Source organism: Centruroides sculpturatus, unplaced genomic scaffold, assembly GCF_000671375.1.
Source record: "Centruroides sculpturatus isolate CEXI.00-Female unplaced genomic scaffold, Cexi_2.0 scaffold1115, whole genome shotgun sequence".
Lineage (NCBI taxonomy): Eukaryota > Metazoa > Arthropoda > Arachnida > Scorpiones > Buthidae > Centruroides > Centruroides sculpturatus.
Genome location: NW_019385567.1, coordinates 93,283 through 111,688, shown reverse-complemented (window position 1 = coordinate 111,688; position 18,406 = coordinate 93,283). Strand labels below are relative to the sequence as shown.

The window sequence follows — 18,406 nt, the reverse complement described above, 5'->3', positions numbered from 1 at the left end:
ATAAATATAATATTAATACGTTAGTTTAGTAAATTTTCAATTAATAAAAGTTATTCCGAGTAAGAGTTTTTGTAACTTTTGTGTATATTATTTCGATTGATAAGACGATTATAGACAACAAATATCCAATGCTTGTGAATAACAAAAGACTTTTAATGTCTTCGACTGATAACGCTTGGAATTCAGACTTTTCATTAAATCTTTCAACTTCTATTGGTAACAATTTATAAAGAATTCCTGCTTCAAACAAGCGACTTACTCTAAAAAGAAATGTCTGTATTTACACAAAAGTAAACATAAATTGTTTTATATAATTGTATATTTGTCTTACGTGTTGCTTATAGCTTTCTTGAAAAAAAAATTTCTACAAATTGGAAAAGCAATGATAAATGTATATAGAGAATCTGTGGACATTATATATTTATTTTTTTTTAATTTACTGATGTACTGATTTATCACATATTGAGAAACTATGTATGCAAATCGTTCACTCTGTACTTTCTTGATTGCTTGTGGAACAGTCATCAAGTTATTATCTGACAATATGTTTTCTCGTAAAATTTTGGTATCTTTTGACTTCGATTCCTATAATTAATAATAATGTCTCTGTAAAACAGACGAATTATAAATAGGAAAACTGAATTTTTACCACACACTTACTTTGATACCTTTCCATACGCTCAGTCCTTCGTTTGATCCGCATGAATACTCACCGTTACGAACAAAAGTAGCAAGTTCGTGAAAATCTTTAGGATACGACTCAGTTATAGGACATGCCATAAAAGACATTAACGTTCCGCTGTAAGCATATAGTAAGACAATAATCGATAACCACCAAATTCCTATTATAAATCTGGATGCAAAGCTTTCTATATTCTGTATATCAAATCCTAATTGGTATTATTAATATTATAAACATTAACATATTGTAACTAATAACCACTATAACATAACATAATTAATAAATTTTACCTTGACCAAATAATGTGCAAAATAAATCCCAAAAAATACGACAACGTGTCCAAAGTTTCTTATTCTTCGCAACGATTAAGTCCTTTTTAACAATTATATGCAGAGACAGTCCAAGTATTAATACAGTTGAAAATACAGCGATCCATACCTAATTACATAAATAATATAGTTTCAATTTGAATATAATATCAATTAAGATGTTACAGTGACTTACGTCCAAGGAAAAAGGCTTCATTAAAGAATTCCAATCAGAAACCTTATCTGGAACTGTAATGATAAAAACGTGCTCAGAAAATCTAAGTGTGGACGAAAACCGCATCGCAGAAAAGAGATCGTAAGTGATCCCCGTTGGTACAAAAGCGATATCTGCTTCCTAAATATATAAAATTCATTATGAAAGGAAAACTCTTAGTAAATTTACTCCCAAATTTTAATATATTTTACAATATGGTTTGTAGCAAATAAAAGATTAATAATAATTTTATTTTCAAGTTGTAAGTTACATTTTTAAAAACTACATCAATACTTTAGCGATAAGCGATAAGTTTTACGGTTAATGTTACCTTAGGTTCCAAGATGGCAACGTTTCCGGTAATCTCAAAACAGAGACATGCGCGCTAATGGTGATAGAGGGCGCTCTTTCGTAATAATGTGACGTGATGTAAAAGTTTAATTAGTTAATTGACGGGATGTGTAATGTTGTTATGAACGAATATGCAAATTCGTAAGCTTTGACATGGTACAAGTAGTTTACTGTGGAATTACGCAAATCGATCAGTAGTAGTTCGAAAACTGACAGCAGTGTTTAGATTACGAAGGACCGTTTAAAAGTAAATTCAACCATGTTTTTTCGGGTCGTATTTTGTCATTTATTTTGCACTACCATTTTTCTGAATGTACAGTAACCAATTCGGCACTTGAGGCAAGTATATCCAAAAAAGCTGGCGTTGACTGCTCTAATCAAATAAGGTTAGTAATGCTTTGAATAATAGCTTTGAATAAACTGACATCTATTAAAATAAAAGAGGCGAATAAAACGGTTGACATTGACAAAACTGTAATATACAAAAGAAAGTATGAGTAAGGGCGTTTGTGAAAATCTACAAAATTGGTTGTCAGCAGTATATGCAGGGAGGATAAGAATAGTTTCGTATGTCAGGTAAATGATAGATCAGAAATTACTTTAAAATTAGGCTGTTTATAAATATATGAATTTTCGGCAGTACAATAATAACCAACGAATGGAAAGGATATAAGCATGTAGTCGACATAGAAGGAGTAAATATAAAACACAGAACAGTACTCTATTCGAAAATTTTGTAAACCCCGAAACTGCAGAAAACACTCAAAACGTAAGACGTTTATGGGCGTATTTAAAGAATAAAAAACACTTGCCAAAGCACTATACAAGCGACCTGTCAGACTCCGAAACGTACTGTACTTATTTAGGTATAAAACATTCATGAGCTGGCCCGTTAGAGAACCCAAAGAAAAATTCCAAATTCTTGCTCAACATTTAGCTATAATCTATCCAGGGACAGGAAAAAACTAGAATGGCTCTAACCAGAAACTGTCTGTCAGCACCAGTGACGAATACGAAAAAAAAGGAAAACAATAAAAAAAACCCAACGAAAATGAAAAGCCGAGAACTAAATCGAATACGGGGAAACAAAAAAAAAAAACTTTAAAAGAGTGGCCGAATCGACACAAACGGGGAAGAAAAGAACAGCGACTAACAAAAAAGTATCTATGAAGTCAGTGAAAAATTTAGGATCGAATAAAACAAAAATCATTGATGTCAGTAAATTTTTCTTGATTTTAATTTATTAGTCTATTACTGCCGAGGAGTCACGCGGTCTCCGATCGAAATAACATTTTTGAGCAGTCTCTAGAGTAATTTAAAATGGCGACCGGAAACGTCGCCATCTTGGAACCTTTGTTACAGTATTTTACAATTGTTACAGTATTTTACACATAACGTACTTGTATTTTCAGTTTACTCACCTGATTTATAACTTGTCCTATAACTCCGGTCCACGTATCGTTAAGTTTTACATACCCTATATGATTAGCAATCGGATGCACTACACGATAACTAATTAAATTTTATAATTAGATATGTATATAACATTTTTCAGGATAAGAAACAGTAACAATATAATTAACCGTTTACACTATGTATATTTTTACAGATACCAAAGTTATATATATAATATCTGAAATCAATAAAAAAAATTCCAATGCTGGTATAATGTGAAAAAGTAAATCAATAAAAAAGAAATTAAAATTTTAATATTACTGCGTATTCTTAAAAATCGTAAAATGATTTCATTTTATGATCATCGATATCTCAGTAAGATACCGGTATTTTTTGTACAAGATGGCATTTATCCAACACAGTTTTGCCCTTACATAGTTTCAAAATTAAGGAATTTTTCCAGACGACATAATTTTTGGTTGCATCTGACACGGCTCACGAGTTTAGAAAATTTTCAGTTTAAAATTTCGCATTTTATAAATGACTCCTGATTTTTTATTGTTTAGTGTTTGCAAAATAACACTAAATACCTATATGTTTGGCAATTTTTCATTTGTTCCATCGTCAATCGCGTTATGCCAACAAATAATATCGCATCTGTCTCAACTCACAAACATCACTTGACTAATCTATAATAGCCAAGTTGTCTTACGCATCGGTATTTACGATTTCGTATTCAATTTTTCTATTTATCTTTTATTATCTAACAATGCAAATCATCTGGGGTTTGCAAAAAGTCACGATCTTTATGGAAAAACGCATTTTTCATTTTTTCTGGTTTATGAATTTTCATTATATTTAATATCATATTTAACATTTATTAGATTATTTTTGTTTTATGTATTTGAGTGTAACATGTGCAAACAATATTTATACTTTTATGCTAGGTTTGGCTTTGTTCCTTTGTTTTTTTTTCCTTTTGCTCCCTGCCTTTTCTCTATGTTCCGTTTTCATTTCGTTCATGCTGTAATTTACTTTTTAACAATTAGTTATTACTCTTAAAACTAACGTTTATACTTGAATGCAATTCTGAATTCTTATATTTTTTTCGACGATTTTTTTTCAATAAAACACATTTCTTTGGTATACTGATTCTACAGTATAAATGGACATCGAATAGACATTGTTAAGCATACACTGCTTAAGAAATTCTAATTTAAAATTTGCCTTTATGATCTTCAATGCCATTTTTCTATAAAGCTTATAATTCTTGGCCAGTACTGCCATGTTGCTAATATCTTACTCAGCTCCTTAAATAATAAATAGTCCTACCTGATGCTGAAAGAATCCATTTATCAAAGAAACCTTAACGTTGTCAAACTATCTTCAGTTGCAGGTATTCTCAAACGTATTTAATTAATTTAAATCCTTTCTCCCCTTTCACCAGAAAACTCATCAAGTTTGTATAGCGTTATGGAAAACTCGGTCCTTTTCGTCTCTAAAAATGTTTTTCTCTAATTTTTGGATGTTTTTTAGGTCAATTTTTGCAAAAATTTTTTTCTGAGCGAAAAAATTTATTGCTATTTTAATCTACCTTTAATGACGCCTAATTATCACTTAATTGTGATTTAATGAGATTTTTTAATAGAATTTCATTTATCGTTCTAAAGTTATATTGCACCGATTTTAATTCGGTAAAGTTATTTAAAGCTACTTTCTGATATCAAAAACGACCTCCTATAGTTTTTTAATTTTTTAAATTAATATATTTTATTGTATATACGTTTAATTAAATCGGGGGGGTCAGAAATCACAATGGAATTTTTAATTTTTTTAAACTATTTAAAAATATACGACCAGCTAGTATTTACCTTACTTTAAACCATTCTCCTTATAAGACTTGTATGAGAATATCCCAGGAAATACAACACCAGCTGTTCTCAAGGTCATCCAGCTGTAAACACAATGACTCATTGGTGCCATTGTGTTTACACAATGTAGTCACAGAAAGGCCAGACAATGGAAAATAAAGTTTGAAGCTTTTTCTTTAAAATGAACGCATTTCTTTTCGTTTTTTTTCCAGTTTTAAGTGTTTTTTATATTTAATTATAATGTAATTAAAAATTAATTGGGAATCAAGCGGTTAATATTAAAACGTTAGGACACTCTTACCTTTAAGTCAAAATATTAGATATTTTGACTTAAATATTTTATCTATAGTTTCGATTTGAAAGGTAGAAGTATTTAAACGTTCTGACGTTTAAATATTATACATGAAATACGTTCGAGAATACAGTACTTGCATATGGAAATGGCCTATCATATTAGATAAAAAATGTTAAGATTTCTCTAATAAACGTTTCTCTCAGCATCAGGTGTTTGATGATTTATTATTTAATGAGCTTAATAAAATATTTGGTTAGCAATATGGCGGCACCGGCCAAGAATTATAAGCTTTCTAAAAAAATTACATTGAAAATCGCAATGGCAAATTGTAAACAAGAATTTTTTAAGCAGTATATGCTTGACAATATCTATACGATGTCCATTTACAGAAATCTTTCTGACAGTTTATTTTTCATTATTGATATGAACTGTTACCTTTTTGTATTCTGCACTTGTGTTTTCTGTAACTGTTTTATAATCCATTTGTCGCAAACACTATGTGAATTTGTTGTCTGTCAAATGCAACATTCATTCAAGCATTAACTTCTATAGCTTGAGTATTCCTTTTTACGATATATAGTCCATTGATATCTCTAATGCCAACTGTAACTACTTATCTAGCATTTGGGATACTCAAGCAATTCATCTGGGATTCCTAAACGCATGTTATGTCTTAAAATATTTGTTCAAATTTTATTACCATAATACATTATAATACGCAGACATATATATTGAATTCTATTGCATTTGTTAATTATCAATTATTTTTATAAGTAGTTTAGACATTTTAGTGCTTTAATTTTAAACACTTTTTTTGTATAAAAAAAAAAACTTTTTCTCATAAATAACATTGCAATCAATTACGAAGCATAATATCTTTGAATTTTTATCCTAGACCCACTCTATTTTTTATGTTCTGTTGTTTAACATTTAATGAATACATAACATAAAACAATTTACATAAAAACTTCATGTTTTTTGTTTTCTGCAATTACAATTTTTTTTGACAATTTAAGAAAGCGAATCGAAAATACAAAATATATTTTCCAAGGATAATTTTCTTCGAATATAGAATTTATTTTCGTAAACTTTCATTCTATGTAATAAACTATGACAGGAAAATACCAAAAATTTACTTGTATTTAACAGTTAAAAATCGAATAATACATAACTTTTATTCATGTCTGCGTAAAAATGTGTAAGAAAACAGCTCAAGACGAAGAAGAAGTTTATTAATTCGCGAATAAAAGATTTTTAGAATAATTTACGTATCATCGTCTTCAAATTGAAGACTATATATAATGAAATATCATTCAGTTTTAAAGCTGTTTAAAAACTTTAGTAAAACTAACTTTTCAAAGAAAAAAACTTAAAAATAATGTATACAAATTATAGGAAAGTAGCTATACATTCTAGAGTTCGATATTTTGAGCAATAATGATGGTTTTTAACTATTCTTTCTGCTCACAGTACTTAACTTTTTAAAATCCAAACGAAAGACAATTATTGTTTTTAATTAAGATTGCTTTTACTTTGTAACTTACCTAAACCTTAGTTTATCGTGGATAACTTTAAAAAGCAAAAAATACTTTCCACCTGTTATTTGTGTTTTAGTTCCGTCATATTTCATATACTTTGAAATCTGAGAAAAAAGTAAAACATTATTTATCAGCAATTATTTGATTATATAGATTTAATGATAGAGTAAATGAAATGTATTTATTTACCTCGATTCCTGATATTCTCCAAACGTAGGAATGGTTATGATCTCCTATTAAAAGTGTTTATCATTAATAAATTATAGTAATACATTCTAAATACTAGAATTTTGCTTCATTTGTCAACTTCAAAAAACTGACAACTTTTAGGGAGAAATTATCTGAAATTTTAACCTACCAGAATAGATTGTACAGTACATGCATATAACGGATATCGTTATAACATACTGCGCCTTATTACAAACATTTGTTGTAAGTTTTTTTGCAAAAATTAAAAGAAAACTTTTACCCTGAACATTCATAGGGTCAGATTTATAAAGGAATTTTGATACTATAAAATAATTTTCAGATTTGTACACTACTGTTTAATCTAAGAGTTTTTATTTGCCGTTTTTTAAAATATATTGTTAAATTATTGTTTTTACGCGTTTAATAATAATATCGCATATACGTTTAAATAAGAATAGGTTCTAATATAAAAGAATCACCCGAGAGTACAAATTTGCCTGATAACAGTAAAATCAAGTTATTAAACCAATTGATTTTAATTGAGTTAGGCACATGGAGAAGGGGTGTTGATGTCTTTAGTACCTTCTTTCAAAGTACTGAACACTGCACTGAAAAAGTTTTAAATTTGAACGAAAACAATTTTCACCCGAAGACACACTGAAAATCAGGAATAACCGTAGTACCCTTCGCGCCTGACGGAGAAAGTATAATAACGGGACTAACCGAGGGGATAGAACCGAGTTAGGTTTTCGAAAATATGCTCATTTTCTGATATCGGGTTAGTTATAATAGAAATGATTAACTGGAACATAAAAGATGTATATACAGGATTTTCAATGCTAATTAACAGCAAATAAGTCTTTCATAGACTTATCATTGAAAGTTTGAAAGGAACAGTTTCCAGGGAATATTCATTGCAAATAGTTTTGAAATCATGTTTATTCATCTAAATATTGTCTAACAACTTGACAAAATTAGAAATAAAAAAAATGTTTATTCTAAAATACGCGATTTTATAGCGATTGTTTACATAATTCGAAGTGGTAGTCTACAGGAGTGTGGCATTTCGCGGAAATTTTTCTGGTAATTGTTTTTTTCTAGTGGATTTAATAATATAAAAAGAAATTAATTAACTACAGTGTAAAAAAGTTTACTCTTTATGTTATCGGCCAATGATCTGCATTTTTATTTATAGTTGCTGTAAAATATTAGAAAATGTATTTTTGGAAATACAGAAATATTTTTGGCCCAGTATTTGAGAAAAAGCATTTAGTTATTGGGACAGTTAAAAAACACATACGAGAAAGCAAATCAAAGCATAGATAGCAACAGACTTGTTTATGGTTTGTAAAAAACGCTTTTGATGTTGATAAATTTTTTTGAAAAATTGCTAAAACGTAAGACTTTTTTGTTTTCGTTGTAAATGTATAAAAACGATATATTCTGAGTAGTTCTGTTGACTAGGACTTTAGAAACACATTCCNACAATCTTGAAATCGATAAAGTAATTAAAGCTCTTTTCATACTTTTTTCCTAGCAAATACTTTAAATATATAATATACAAAATTCTAATCAAAATCATAGGAAAGCATTTACACTAAAAAATTAAAAATGATTTATAAATGTATTAACCAATCAGATAGATAACAATAGATTTATATCTTATAAACCAAAATCTGTTTATTAATTCGTTGATTTTGATTTCATTGAAATGCTATAAACCAGAAAGTTAAGCAAATTAAAAATTCTTGTATATGTGAATAATGAGAAATGTCCAATAGTAGCATATTTTGCATGAGATTTTTCAATGCTATAAAATATTTATTATTACTTTATTGTTAATTAATAATATAGTTTTAAAACACAGGAAATAAAAGATTATACACTATTATTTAGAATCGACAGAACTAAAGTTGTTCGAATAGACAGATATTCATAAAATTTTTATGATATTTATTTATATGATTTTTTAATAAAGTAGATATTTATATTGTCTCAACATATCTTAATCAATAACTCCGGTGTTTTTTGTTGAAAATTTGTAACTTTACAAACTATTTTTTGATTAGACGATTTGTGCTATTAAATTTTGATGATGAAATGTCAAGGGGTGCAGAAATAATGTTGGTCGTCTGTATCTTCAATGTGGTTAAACTTTACGACGATGTTTTTTATTATTGGCATTTACAATGACTATAAAAGCCTTCTTAATTATAAAAATTAGTCTTTTTGCCATTACACAATTGAAACGATATAAACAATTTATAAACTGAACTGTCATATTATATATCGCCACTAAAAAGTCACTTAAGAAATTCGTTGCTAAATTTGTAATATCACTGAAGAGGGGTTGGAATACANTTTCACTTTACACGTTCTGACCCCTTAGTCCTCTCTGAGCAGGAAGGGGCCTTAGTTATTTCAGACTAAAACTGATCGCAGTAAAAAAATCTCCCCCAGATCGAAATACATGGCAAAATCATCAAAATAGCAAAACACCTCAAATATCCTGGTGTGATACATAAAACTACTGCTCTTAAATGGCTTTAACATACTAAACTTAAACAATAGTTTTCGTTTCTATTGCTTCCTTGACCAACAGAATAAAAAATGAAATTTTTATAATTAACAATAATTATTTTTTCAAGACATCAAAGTGACAGTGGGCCAAAATGAAATTTGAAAAGTTTCGAAATGGTTCAGATAATGAGTAGATTTTTAAACTATTTAATATAAAATTGTGAGAATGCGGACGCTATTTTTAATTTCACACTAACTGAGTAGTTAGCGAGGGTGACTTTCGTCGTTCGAAGGTCATCGACGAGGATCCACGATGTCACGTGACCCCCATACGTCCGAGCGACCAAACAATGTCCAAATAAGGTAGTGAATTTCTCTACGGCGGGGGAAACTGTCATAAATCAGGGAGAACTGTGAAAAAGACGTCAACAAATTCCCAGGTTTTTCCCAAGCTAAAGGGTATAAAAGGGGAACGATCTGACACCTGGAGAGCGATCGTCGGGGAAGAAACATCGACGCAGGATCTTCCAGCTCTCTCAGGATCTAAGCAGCTCATAATCGTGGCTCCATGAAAAATAAAAACTGAATATTTTCTATTTTCTCCATATACGACGGAATTACTCCTCGGATAGGTTATCCGAAGAAACCTCCAAAGAACTTCGCCAAGGAAGAACTCTACAGATTGGGAGCGACGGAGCATACACCGTAACCGGACCTAGCCGCAAGGCCTGATAAGGACATCGCTCTACATAGCCTTAAAAAGGACACCTCGAATTTAGAAGACGACGATCATAGTGCGTTTCATCAACGCCCTATACGAGCATATCCTACGAGGTAAACCCTTCCCATAATTATCTTTCTCTAACGTAAGCTCTCTCTCTCTCGGATTTTAGCGTTAGGTTAGAATAGATTTCAGAATACCTATTTATATCTTGATACGCGAGTGTTATATTTATTATCTTTATGTAAATTTTCTTACTTGTTTATTAAATGTGTTCGTTAATTTAAACCCGTGTAGTCTTTTGGACACCTGATCGTTACGCCTCCCACTCCTTTTGCCCTCCTATAGCCATTTCCTGACAGCCAAGCCGGTAAGTGGGGAGAAGCTCTCCGCTTCAGCCCCCTCGGTTAGCACAAATGTGTTGTTCTCATTCCGAATGCCCATTAATCAGTTATTACAGGTATGGCCAAATTTTTATCCCTTAGGGGCTACTTTTTTGGTAAAATATAATCTGCAGGCAACTATGAATATGGGCAAACAATTTTAGGATTTTTATATGTGCATGCGTTAACATTCATTTGTATTGTTCATCGGGATAAATACAAACAGTATGGGTATGTTGCACAGACAGTCTATTATTGTAAGAATAAATTATCAAATTAAGATTTTTAAACATTAATTTAAGTGAAAGCANAGCGGTTGTGGCTGAAGTTTTCATCTCTAAAATGTGTATGTTGAGCTCCGCCATCTTGAAAGTCTAGAAGTTTGACAGTGGCGTTCGGAATGTCATTGGAATAATGTCATTCTAAAAGCCATTATCAGATTTCTAGGCTTACAAGATGGCAGCACTCAATGTTCACGTTTTAGAGATGAAAACTTTGGCTGCAATCTCTCTAGCGTTTCCAACTTAGCCAAAGAATTTAATTAACCCCTTAAGGACATTGACATTTTTTATATTAATTTAATTAAACGTAAAAACTACTTGAAAAAAACGAAAGAAATGCGTTAATTTTGAAGAAAAAGCTTTAAATTTTATTTTCCTTTGTCTCGCCTTTCTCTGAGATATAACACTGATGAGTCATTGTTTACACAGCTGGGTGACCTTGAACACAGCTGGAGTTGGTTTTCCCGGGACATTCTCATACACGTCTCGGAAGGACAAGAGTTTAAAGTAGGGTGAATACTAACTAGGCCTATATTTTTAAATATTTTTTTTTTAAATTAAAAATTTTATTGCGATTTCCGATACCCCGAATTAATCGAATTTATATAAAATAAAATATATTAATTTAAAAAATTTAAAAGCTATTGAAGATCGTTTTTGACATCAAAAAGCAGCTTTAAATAACTTTACGGAAGGAAAATCCGTGCACTATAACTTAGGAACCATGAAATAAATTTGATAAAAAACTCCCAGTAAAAAACAATTAAGCCTTAATCGAGCCTTATCAAAAGCTCATTAAAATCGCGATAAATTTTTTTCGCGAAGGCAAAAAATTTTGAAATAATTTGGGGACTTAAAAAACATTTCAAAAATTTCAAAAAAAAATTTAAAAACTCCCCTTAAGGACCGCGTTATAGTACGTACGTATATACGTATTATTAAATTAAAAAATAAATATACCTAAAGGGTAGATAGAAAACAAAGATTTGGCAACATTATCTGATAAAATACATTTTGAACTAACATCAGTTGAGCTCCTGAAGAGATATTTTCTCTGAGATTATTTCATCGTTGGAAACAATCTGAGGGAAAAAAAAATTCGAATACAAGATCTTCTGAAATCGTTATACTATAACTTTAAATCTCTAACATTCTTTGGTATTGTAAGTAAATTAGTTAAAGAATCTAAATTACTGCGATCTGTTGTTAAAAACATTATTGTCTTCTCAACTAATTTATACGCTTCATATACATGTAATAATTAAATATTCGTAAATAAATACTAAAAGTTTTTATATAAATGACTTTGGCACGCTGATTTTATTGTATTAAAGCAATTTTCCAAATTTAATCTGTTATTACATGCCCACATTTTTAATTACTTCACATAAATTTTTAAATTGTTTGAAAAATCTGAAAAAATTATTATTTGACTATTATAATCACGTTGATTTAAATCGAATTTCTAAATTTAATCTGTTATTACATGCCCACATTTTTAATTACTTCACATAAATTTTTAAATTGTTTGAAAAATCTGAAAAAATTATTATTTGACTATTATAATCACGTTGATTTAAATCGAATAACTCTAAAATAAACTAAAATTTGACCTGAAAATAATCTAATTTTTTCCATTGATTTTTGTAGATTATTTTAGAAAGTTTTGTGACACAATGCCTTATATAATTTTTGTTTTTTTAAATTTTATGAATGCAAAAATGAGAGTGACTGTAATATATAAATTTAGGAATTTTCGTTTATTAACTGCATTTAGGCGCATATGTAACCCGCAAATACATTGCGGTTTTTTATTGAATTTCTTTAAAATAAAACAGATGAAATTCGGACTTTTCAGCATTTCTCAACTGACATGTTCTGATGCGATTACCACAGTGGTTTTCAAGTTTATGACCTTTATTTCAGAGAAATTTTACGAAAACCAATACTTTTTCACGACCTGCAGTATATTTTATTACAGTTTGAAAGCGCTGTAATCTCCCTATTGTCATGTGCAACAATTTTTCTTCTTAATTTAGATGATGGCCTTACCGACAAATATACAGTGATACAGTAGAACCTCGAAAACTCGGCCTAATGTGGACCGAAGGGTGNTCATGAACAGCATTATCTCCATTACCTGGACACGTGGTAATGAGCGTGATGAACAACTCTTCCTGGAATTGAGCTTGCTGATCAGCTTTCCAAAGCAGTCACCACGGACAATACCATTCCTGTAATCTACGACAAGATAAGCATGCACACCTTACGCCAGATATAATATATATGAATATGTATACATACAAATGCACTTTTATCGTTTGGGGACGATAATTTTTAAAAATATTTTACATTCTAAAGCATATATAAACCTATAATAAAAACTTGAGTCTGCGGTAAGACCGTTCTTCGGGTATGGAAAATATGTGGATAAAAAGAGATGAAGTCATGTGTTTCTTTTATTAACGTCGTGTAAATATTGTTTAAGGAATTTTTACTTACGTATTAGATGTAATATCGTCTTGCCTACAACATTTTATTGATTTTATTAATTACTTAACTTCACTGCCTGTAACCGGTGTTTTTCTCCAATACGAAGGACTTTGCAAACGTTTTCGATCCTAATGTGGTTCTTCTTCAGGCGCTACGCTAATGTGGTTCTTCATCAAACGTGGTTCTTCTTCAGGCTTTTTCAATATTTTATTAATATTGAAAAACGCCTTAAAAAGCTTTTTACATTTAACTGTTTTTTCTCTTTTCTGTTTTCTTTGTTATTAAACACTCAAAAAGAGAGACTGTCCAGAGTAAATTGTTAATTTGGTCGTTATAGGGTTAAATTAAATAAATAATCATTAATAACGTTAGTTGTAATGCAATTAATATTATTAACCAATGTAATAATTTAAATTTTCCTCTGTTTTAAGTTTTCGAAACTCCAGTTCATTTAGTTCTTTACTGATACCTAGCTAAACTCTAATAAAATTTGAATTTTTAAATTACCAACATTGTGCAAATTTTTAAATTATACTCTATTTATCATCAAACCTTATATATTTTTCAAATTGATGTTTGTTCTCTGAACTTCTCGTCTTTATCTGGAAGATCCCTCAGTCACCATTACTGCTAACTCTCTAGCACCTGGTGATATCCGCCCTACTTACACTAACAATTACTAACAGCTAATATACATACACAACTCTCGGCCTTAAGTTTAAATAACAAGTACAGACTCCAAACATCACGCAAAACTTATGAGCCCTGACAAATAACTAGTTCAAATATATTATGAGCCCTCAAGGCGCAAACACACTTTTCACTTTACACGTTCTGACCCCTTAGTCCTCTCTGAGCAGGAAGGGGCCTTAGTTATTTCAGACTAAAACTGATCGCAGTAAAAAAATCTCCCCCAGATCGAAATACATGGCAAAATCATCAAAATAGCAAAACACCTCAAATATCCTGGTGTGATACTGATCCATCGCCTTTTATGGGATGATCACGTTGAAGCTGTAACCAGGCATACAAGTTTAATCATGCAGGAATTTGCTCAGGTAGCTAGAAGAATCTGGGGTCTTTCATTGAATGCCATGAACACAATCTATAACCAGATTTATATTCTCTTGATTACTTATGCCTGCAGCAGCAAAGCTGTTGCAGGCATAAGTAAAACATCAAGTTCACATCAAACGAAGACTCATCTCATCTCAACGTTGGGCACTTATGCCAGGGATGGCCAGCACGTAGACCACGGTCGACCGGTCGACCACAATGGTTTTGAAAATAGCTTGCGAATCTAAAGTTGAACAATTTGCTTTTAATTAAATTAATGTTTAAAATTTTTAATTCGATAATTTATTCTTACAATAATAGACTGTCTGTGCAACATACCCGTACTGTTTGTATTCATCTTGAAGAACAATGCAAATGAATGTTAAGCATGCGCATATAAAAATCCTAAAATTGTTTTCCCATATTCATAGTCGCCCGCAGACTACATTTTACCGAAAAAGTAGCCCCTAAAGGATAAAAGTTTGGCCACACCTGCTATATGCTATCGTACTGCTTCAAATCGCAGTATTCAAATCATCTCCAGGAAGTCCCTATCGAGTTGATTATCCAGATCAACGGGGAGACACTACACATCAAATGGGGGAAAAAATTAATTCTATTGCTGGTCTGATCAACTGCTACAATTGAGTCGGCATATCCATTCTCCAATACCCTTTTGTAAGAAAATGATTACAGCAACCTTGATAACTCTACTTCAAAAATCTCCAATACGGAAATCTTCACTGACAGGTTCAAAATCCATGACTCGTCTCCTGCAGTTTTGTTGTTTACATCAAAAAGGTTCCATCAATATCGTCTAAGCCACTTATGCACTGTTTTTAGGCTGAGCTCTTTGCCATTAAAATGGCCCTCGTTTGGTCTACAAACAACTATTTCTGTAGTTACATCCCAAATAATCACTGACTGTTTATTTGCTTACGCTTTAATCAAGGGCAATAATCTACACTCACTTGTCACTGAGAACAGGAACATCATGAACAGCATTATCTCCATTACCTGGACACGTGGTAATGAGCGTGATGAACAACTCTTCCTGGAATTGAGCTTGCTGATCAGCTTTCCAAAGCAGTCACCACGGACAATACCATTCCTGTAATCTACGACAAGATAAGCATGCACACCTTACGCCAGCNTTATGAGTTAATAGATGGCGCTAAAATAAGCTAAGATTGTTATAATTTTTTAAAATTATTTTGTAAAAGAACTTTTTCATTGTAAATCTGATACTGGTTTGATGTAAATGTTGTTTGTGTATCAAACGGTTTTACATACGTATATTAAGTTTTTTGCTATGTTAACTGGTTTTACTACATCTGTTATACACCCATGTGTGAAAGATTTTTTTTTTTTTACGATTGTGAGTATTTAGAAGTTTGTCTGTTAGAATTATAGTTTGAGTTTTTAAATGTATATTAATATGGAATACACAATTTTAGGCTAAAATATATATTGATTAAGGATGAGGACGGTTTGCCTCCCACTCCCTAATTTGAGATGAAAAAAGAAACAATTTTTATAATTTACAAAATTGGAAAATGTAAGTGTTTTTGTGATTTGATTTGTTTCATGCAATATAACATAGTCATGTTTTAATATTTCTTGTTTTATTTGTAATATCACTGAAGAGGGGTTGGAATACATTGTACCAATCCGAAATATATTTGTAATCCAATGAAAAATAAAAGATAATTTGCTAACCAGATATTGCTGTAAGATACGTCTACCAAAGTGTGTTTTTGGATTACAGAGACGAATTTACAATTGTAATATAATATACAGCAAGCCATTTATATAATTAAAATTATAGATTTTAATAGTGGCATTACAAGTCGACAAATAAAAAAAACGTTTTTCTGAGTGCAAAAAAATTTATCAGTTATTCAACTCATTACTGACAGAGAGAAGGAAGTTTTTTAAAACAAAATGATAAAAAAATTAACACTATATTAATTAAATATTAACATAGAAACATTAAAAATTAGGATTCAGAAACAATGTACAACAAATATGAAGCGCACTTTACTTTAACCTACAGATGATGCTTGCTTGACGATGATATACACATTGGAAACGACCAATGATGATTAACAGTCCCTGTCGCTTGTTCCACTCAGGTTATCGATTTCACTGGAAAGAGGGCCACAGCAAATGCAATGCCTGGCAAGCACGATCTTGTTCATGTAATTTAAAAAACTCTTATACAAATTCTTGTCCTCAAAAAAATGTTGGGCGTGCAGGACCAAGACATATTGTCTTTTAAGACAGCTGAGACTAGCTCCAGTCTTTAATTTTCTATAGAAAATGAAAGGCTACAGCTCCAGGCATTCGAACATAAAATGCTCTGAAGTCTCCTCTATTTGGAGGCAGTGCATACAATTCCCATTTGTTTTTTTCAAAAACCGGGCCAGATAGGAGTTAATGACTCCATGCCCAGTTATGAACGGCGTGAGATGAAACATGGGAGTGAAGTGCGTAGGAGTGTTTTTAACTGTAGGCAGAAACTTATGGATGACCCGCGCATTTTACCCGAGTCTCATTCTCTCTGCCAGGTGGAATAGGTGAAGTTATGAAGGATCTTATGTGCAACAATTGCGATTTAATAAAATAACTATGTAGAATATTTTATGTACAATATTTTATGTAGAATATTTAATTTTTAACACAATGGTAGACATTATATCTTTTCCACCTGGTTTCAATGACTAAATTAATCTCATTACATTTCAAATAAGTCATTGCAGCTTTTTTTGATAACGCAATTTTCTAGCTTCGTTGTTATTATATTGTTGTCTCGTGATCACCTGTATGATAAAAAATCTAATACTTTCAAATTTGCAACAATTAAAGTTTATGTATTAATACATAACGTAAAAATACAATATAGTAATTGTGCCTCAAACAATTATTTAGTAATTTTATAAATATGTTTTAAATTATTAAATATAAAATTATAGATATGAGTTAATATGATGTTTATTATTAAATATAAAATTATAGATATGAGTTAATATGATGTTTATTATTAAATACAGAATTATAGATTATGAGTTAATAGATGGCGCTAAAATAAGCTAAGATTGTTATAATTTTTTAAAATTATTTTGTAAAAGAACTTTTTCATTGTAAATCTGATACTGGTTTGATGTAAATGTTGTTTGTGTATCAAACGGTTTTACATACGTATATTAAGTTTTTTGCTATGTTAACTGGTTTTACTACATCTGTTATACACCCATGTGTGAAAGATTTTTTTTTTTTTACGATTGTGAGTATTTAGAAGGTTGTCTGTTAGAATTATAGTTTGAGTTTTTAAATGTATATTAATATGGAATACACAATTTTAGGCTAAAATATATATTGATTAAGGATGAGGACGGTTTGCCTCCCACTCCCTAATTTGAGATGAAAAAAGAAACAATTTTTATAATTTACAAAATTGGAAAATGTAAGTGTTTTTGTGATTTGATTTGTTTCATGCAATATAACATAGTCATGTTTTAATATTTCTTGTTTTATTTGTAATATCACTGAAGAGGGGTTGGAATACATTGTACCAATCCGAAATATATTTGTAATCCAATGAAAAATAAAAGATAATTTGCTAACCAGATGTGGGTAGCCTGAGGTAGGACGAGGTCGTACCTCTTTTTGATAGGCAACAGTTCGGTGAGAACTGCCCACTGGTCAGTGGATGGCTTAAAAAATGCTTTTTCTATCCCGTAAAGTCGGGATTCTTTTGTCAGGTCGAGTGGAGGAGGTGAGAGGGGACGACGGTAAAGCGTTAACGATACCCGAAATAAAGACGACCTTTTAATAAACAAACAAACATTTATTTAGACTACATAATCCTAACATACAAACACTAACTACTTGCGCGTTGTTCGAAGGGACCGCGCCGAGAGAGAGTGTACAATATCGGGTCATACCTCGGATGAATTTTCGGTCTATGTCTTGCTTGAAGGGTTACTCGGATCGAGGCTCCTGCTCGGGTAGGTATGCGGTCGTATCTCGGGAGCGTCCCAGGGTTCGTCGGCGTAGCGGTCGGGTGGCGTCCTGGATCTGGGTAAACGCGGGAAGTATCTTTGTTG

General features: G+C 31.0%; 1 protein-coding gene across 1 annotated transcript; it reads right to left on the bottom strand.

The window, feature by feature from the left end:
* Window positions 1-327: 327 nt before the first annotated feature.
* On the bottom strand, window positions 328-15,311 carry LOC111640189 (probable glutamate receptor). The gene is made up of 8 exons (XM_023386191.1): window positions 15,269-15,311; window positions 6,844-6,887; window positions 6,661-6,758; window positions 2,977-3,067; window positions 1,187-1,345; window positions 973-1,120; window positions 661-890; window positions 328-585 (listed from the first exon to the last, which is right to left on the bottom strand). The coding sequence occupies exons 1-8, from the start codon at window positions 15,309-15,311 to the stop codon at window positions 328-330; spliced, it is 1,071 nt and encodes a 356-aa protein (XP_023241959.1).
* Window positions 15,312-18,406: the final 3,095 nt, after the last annotated feature.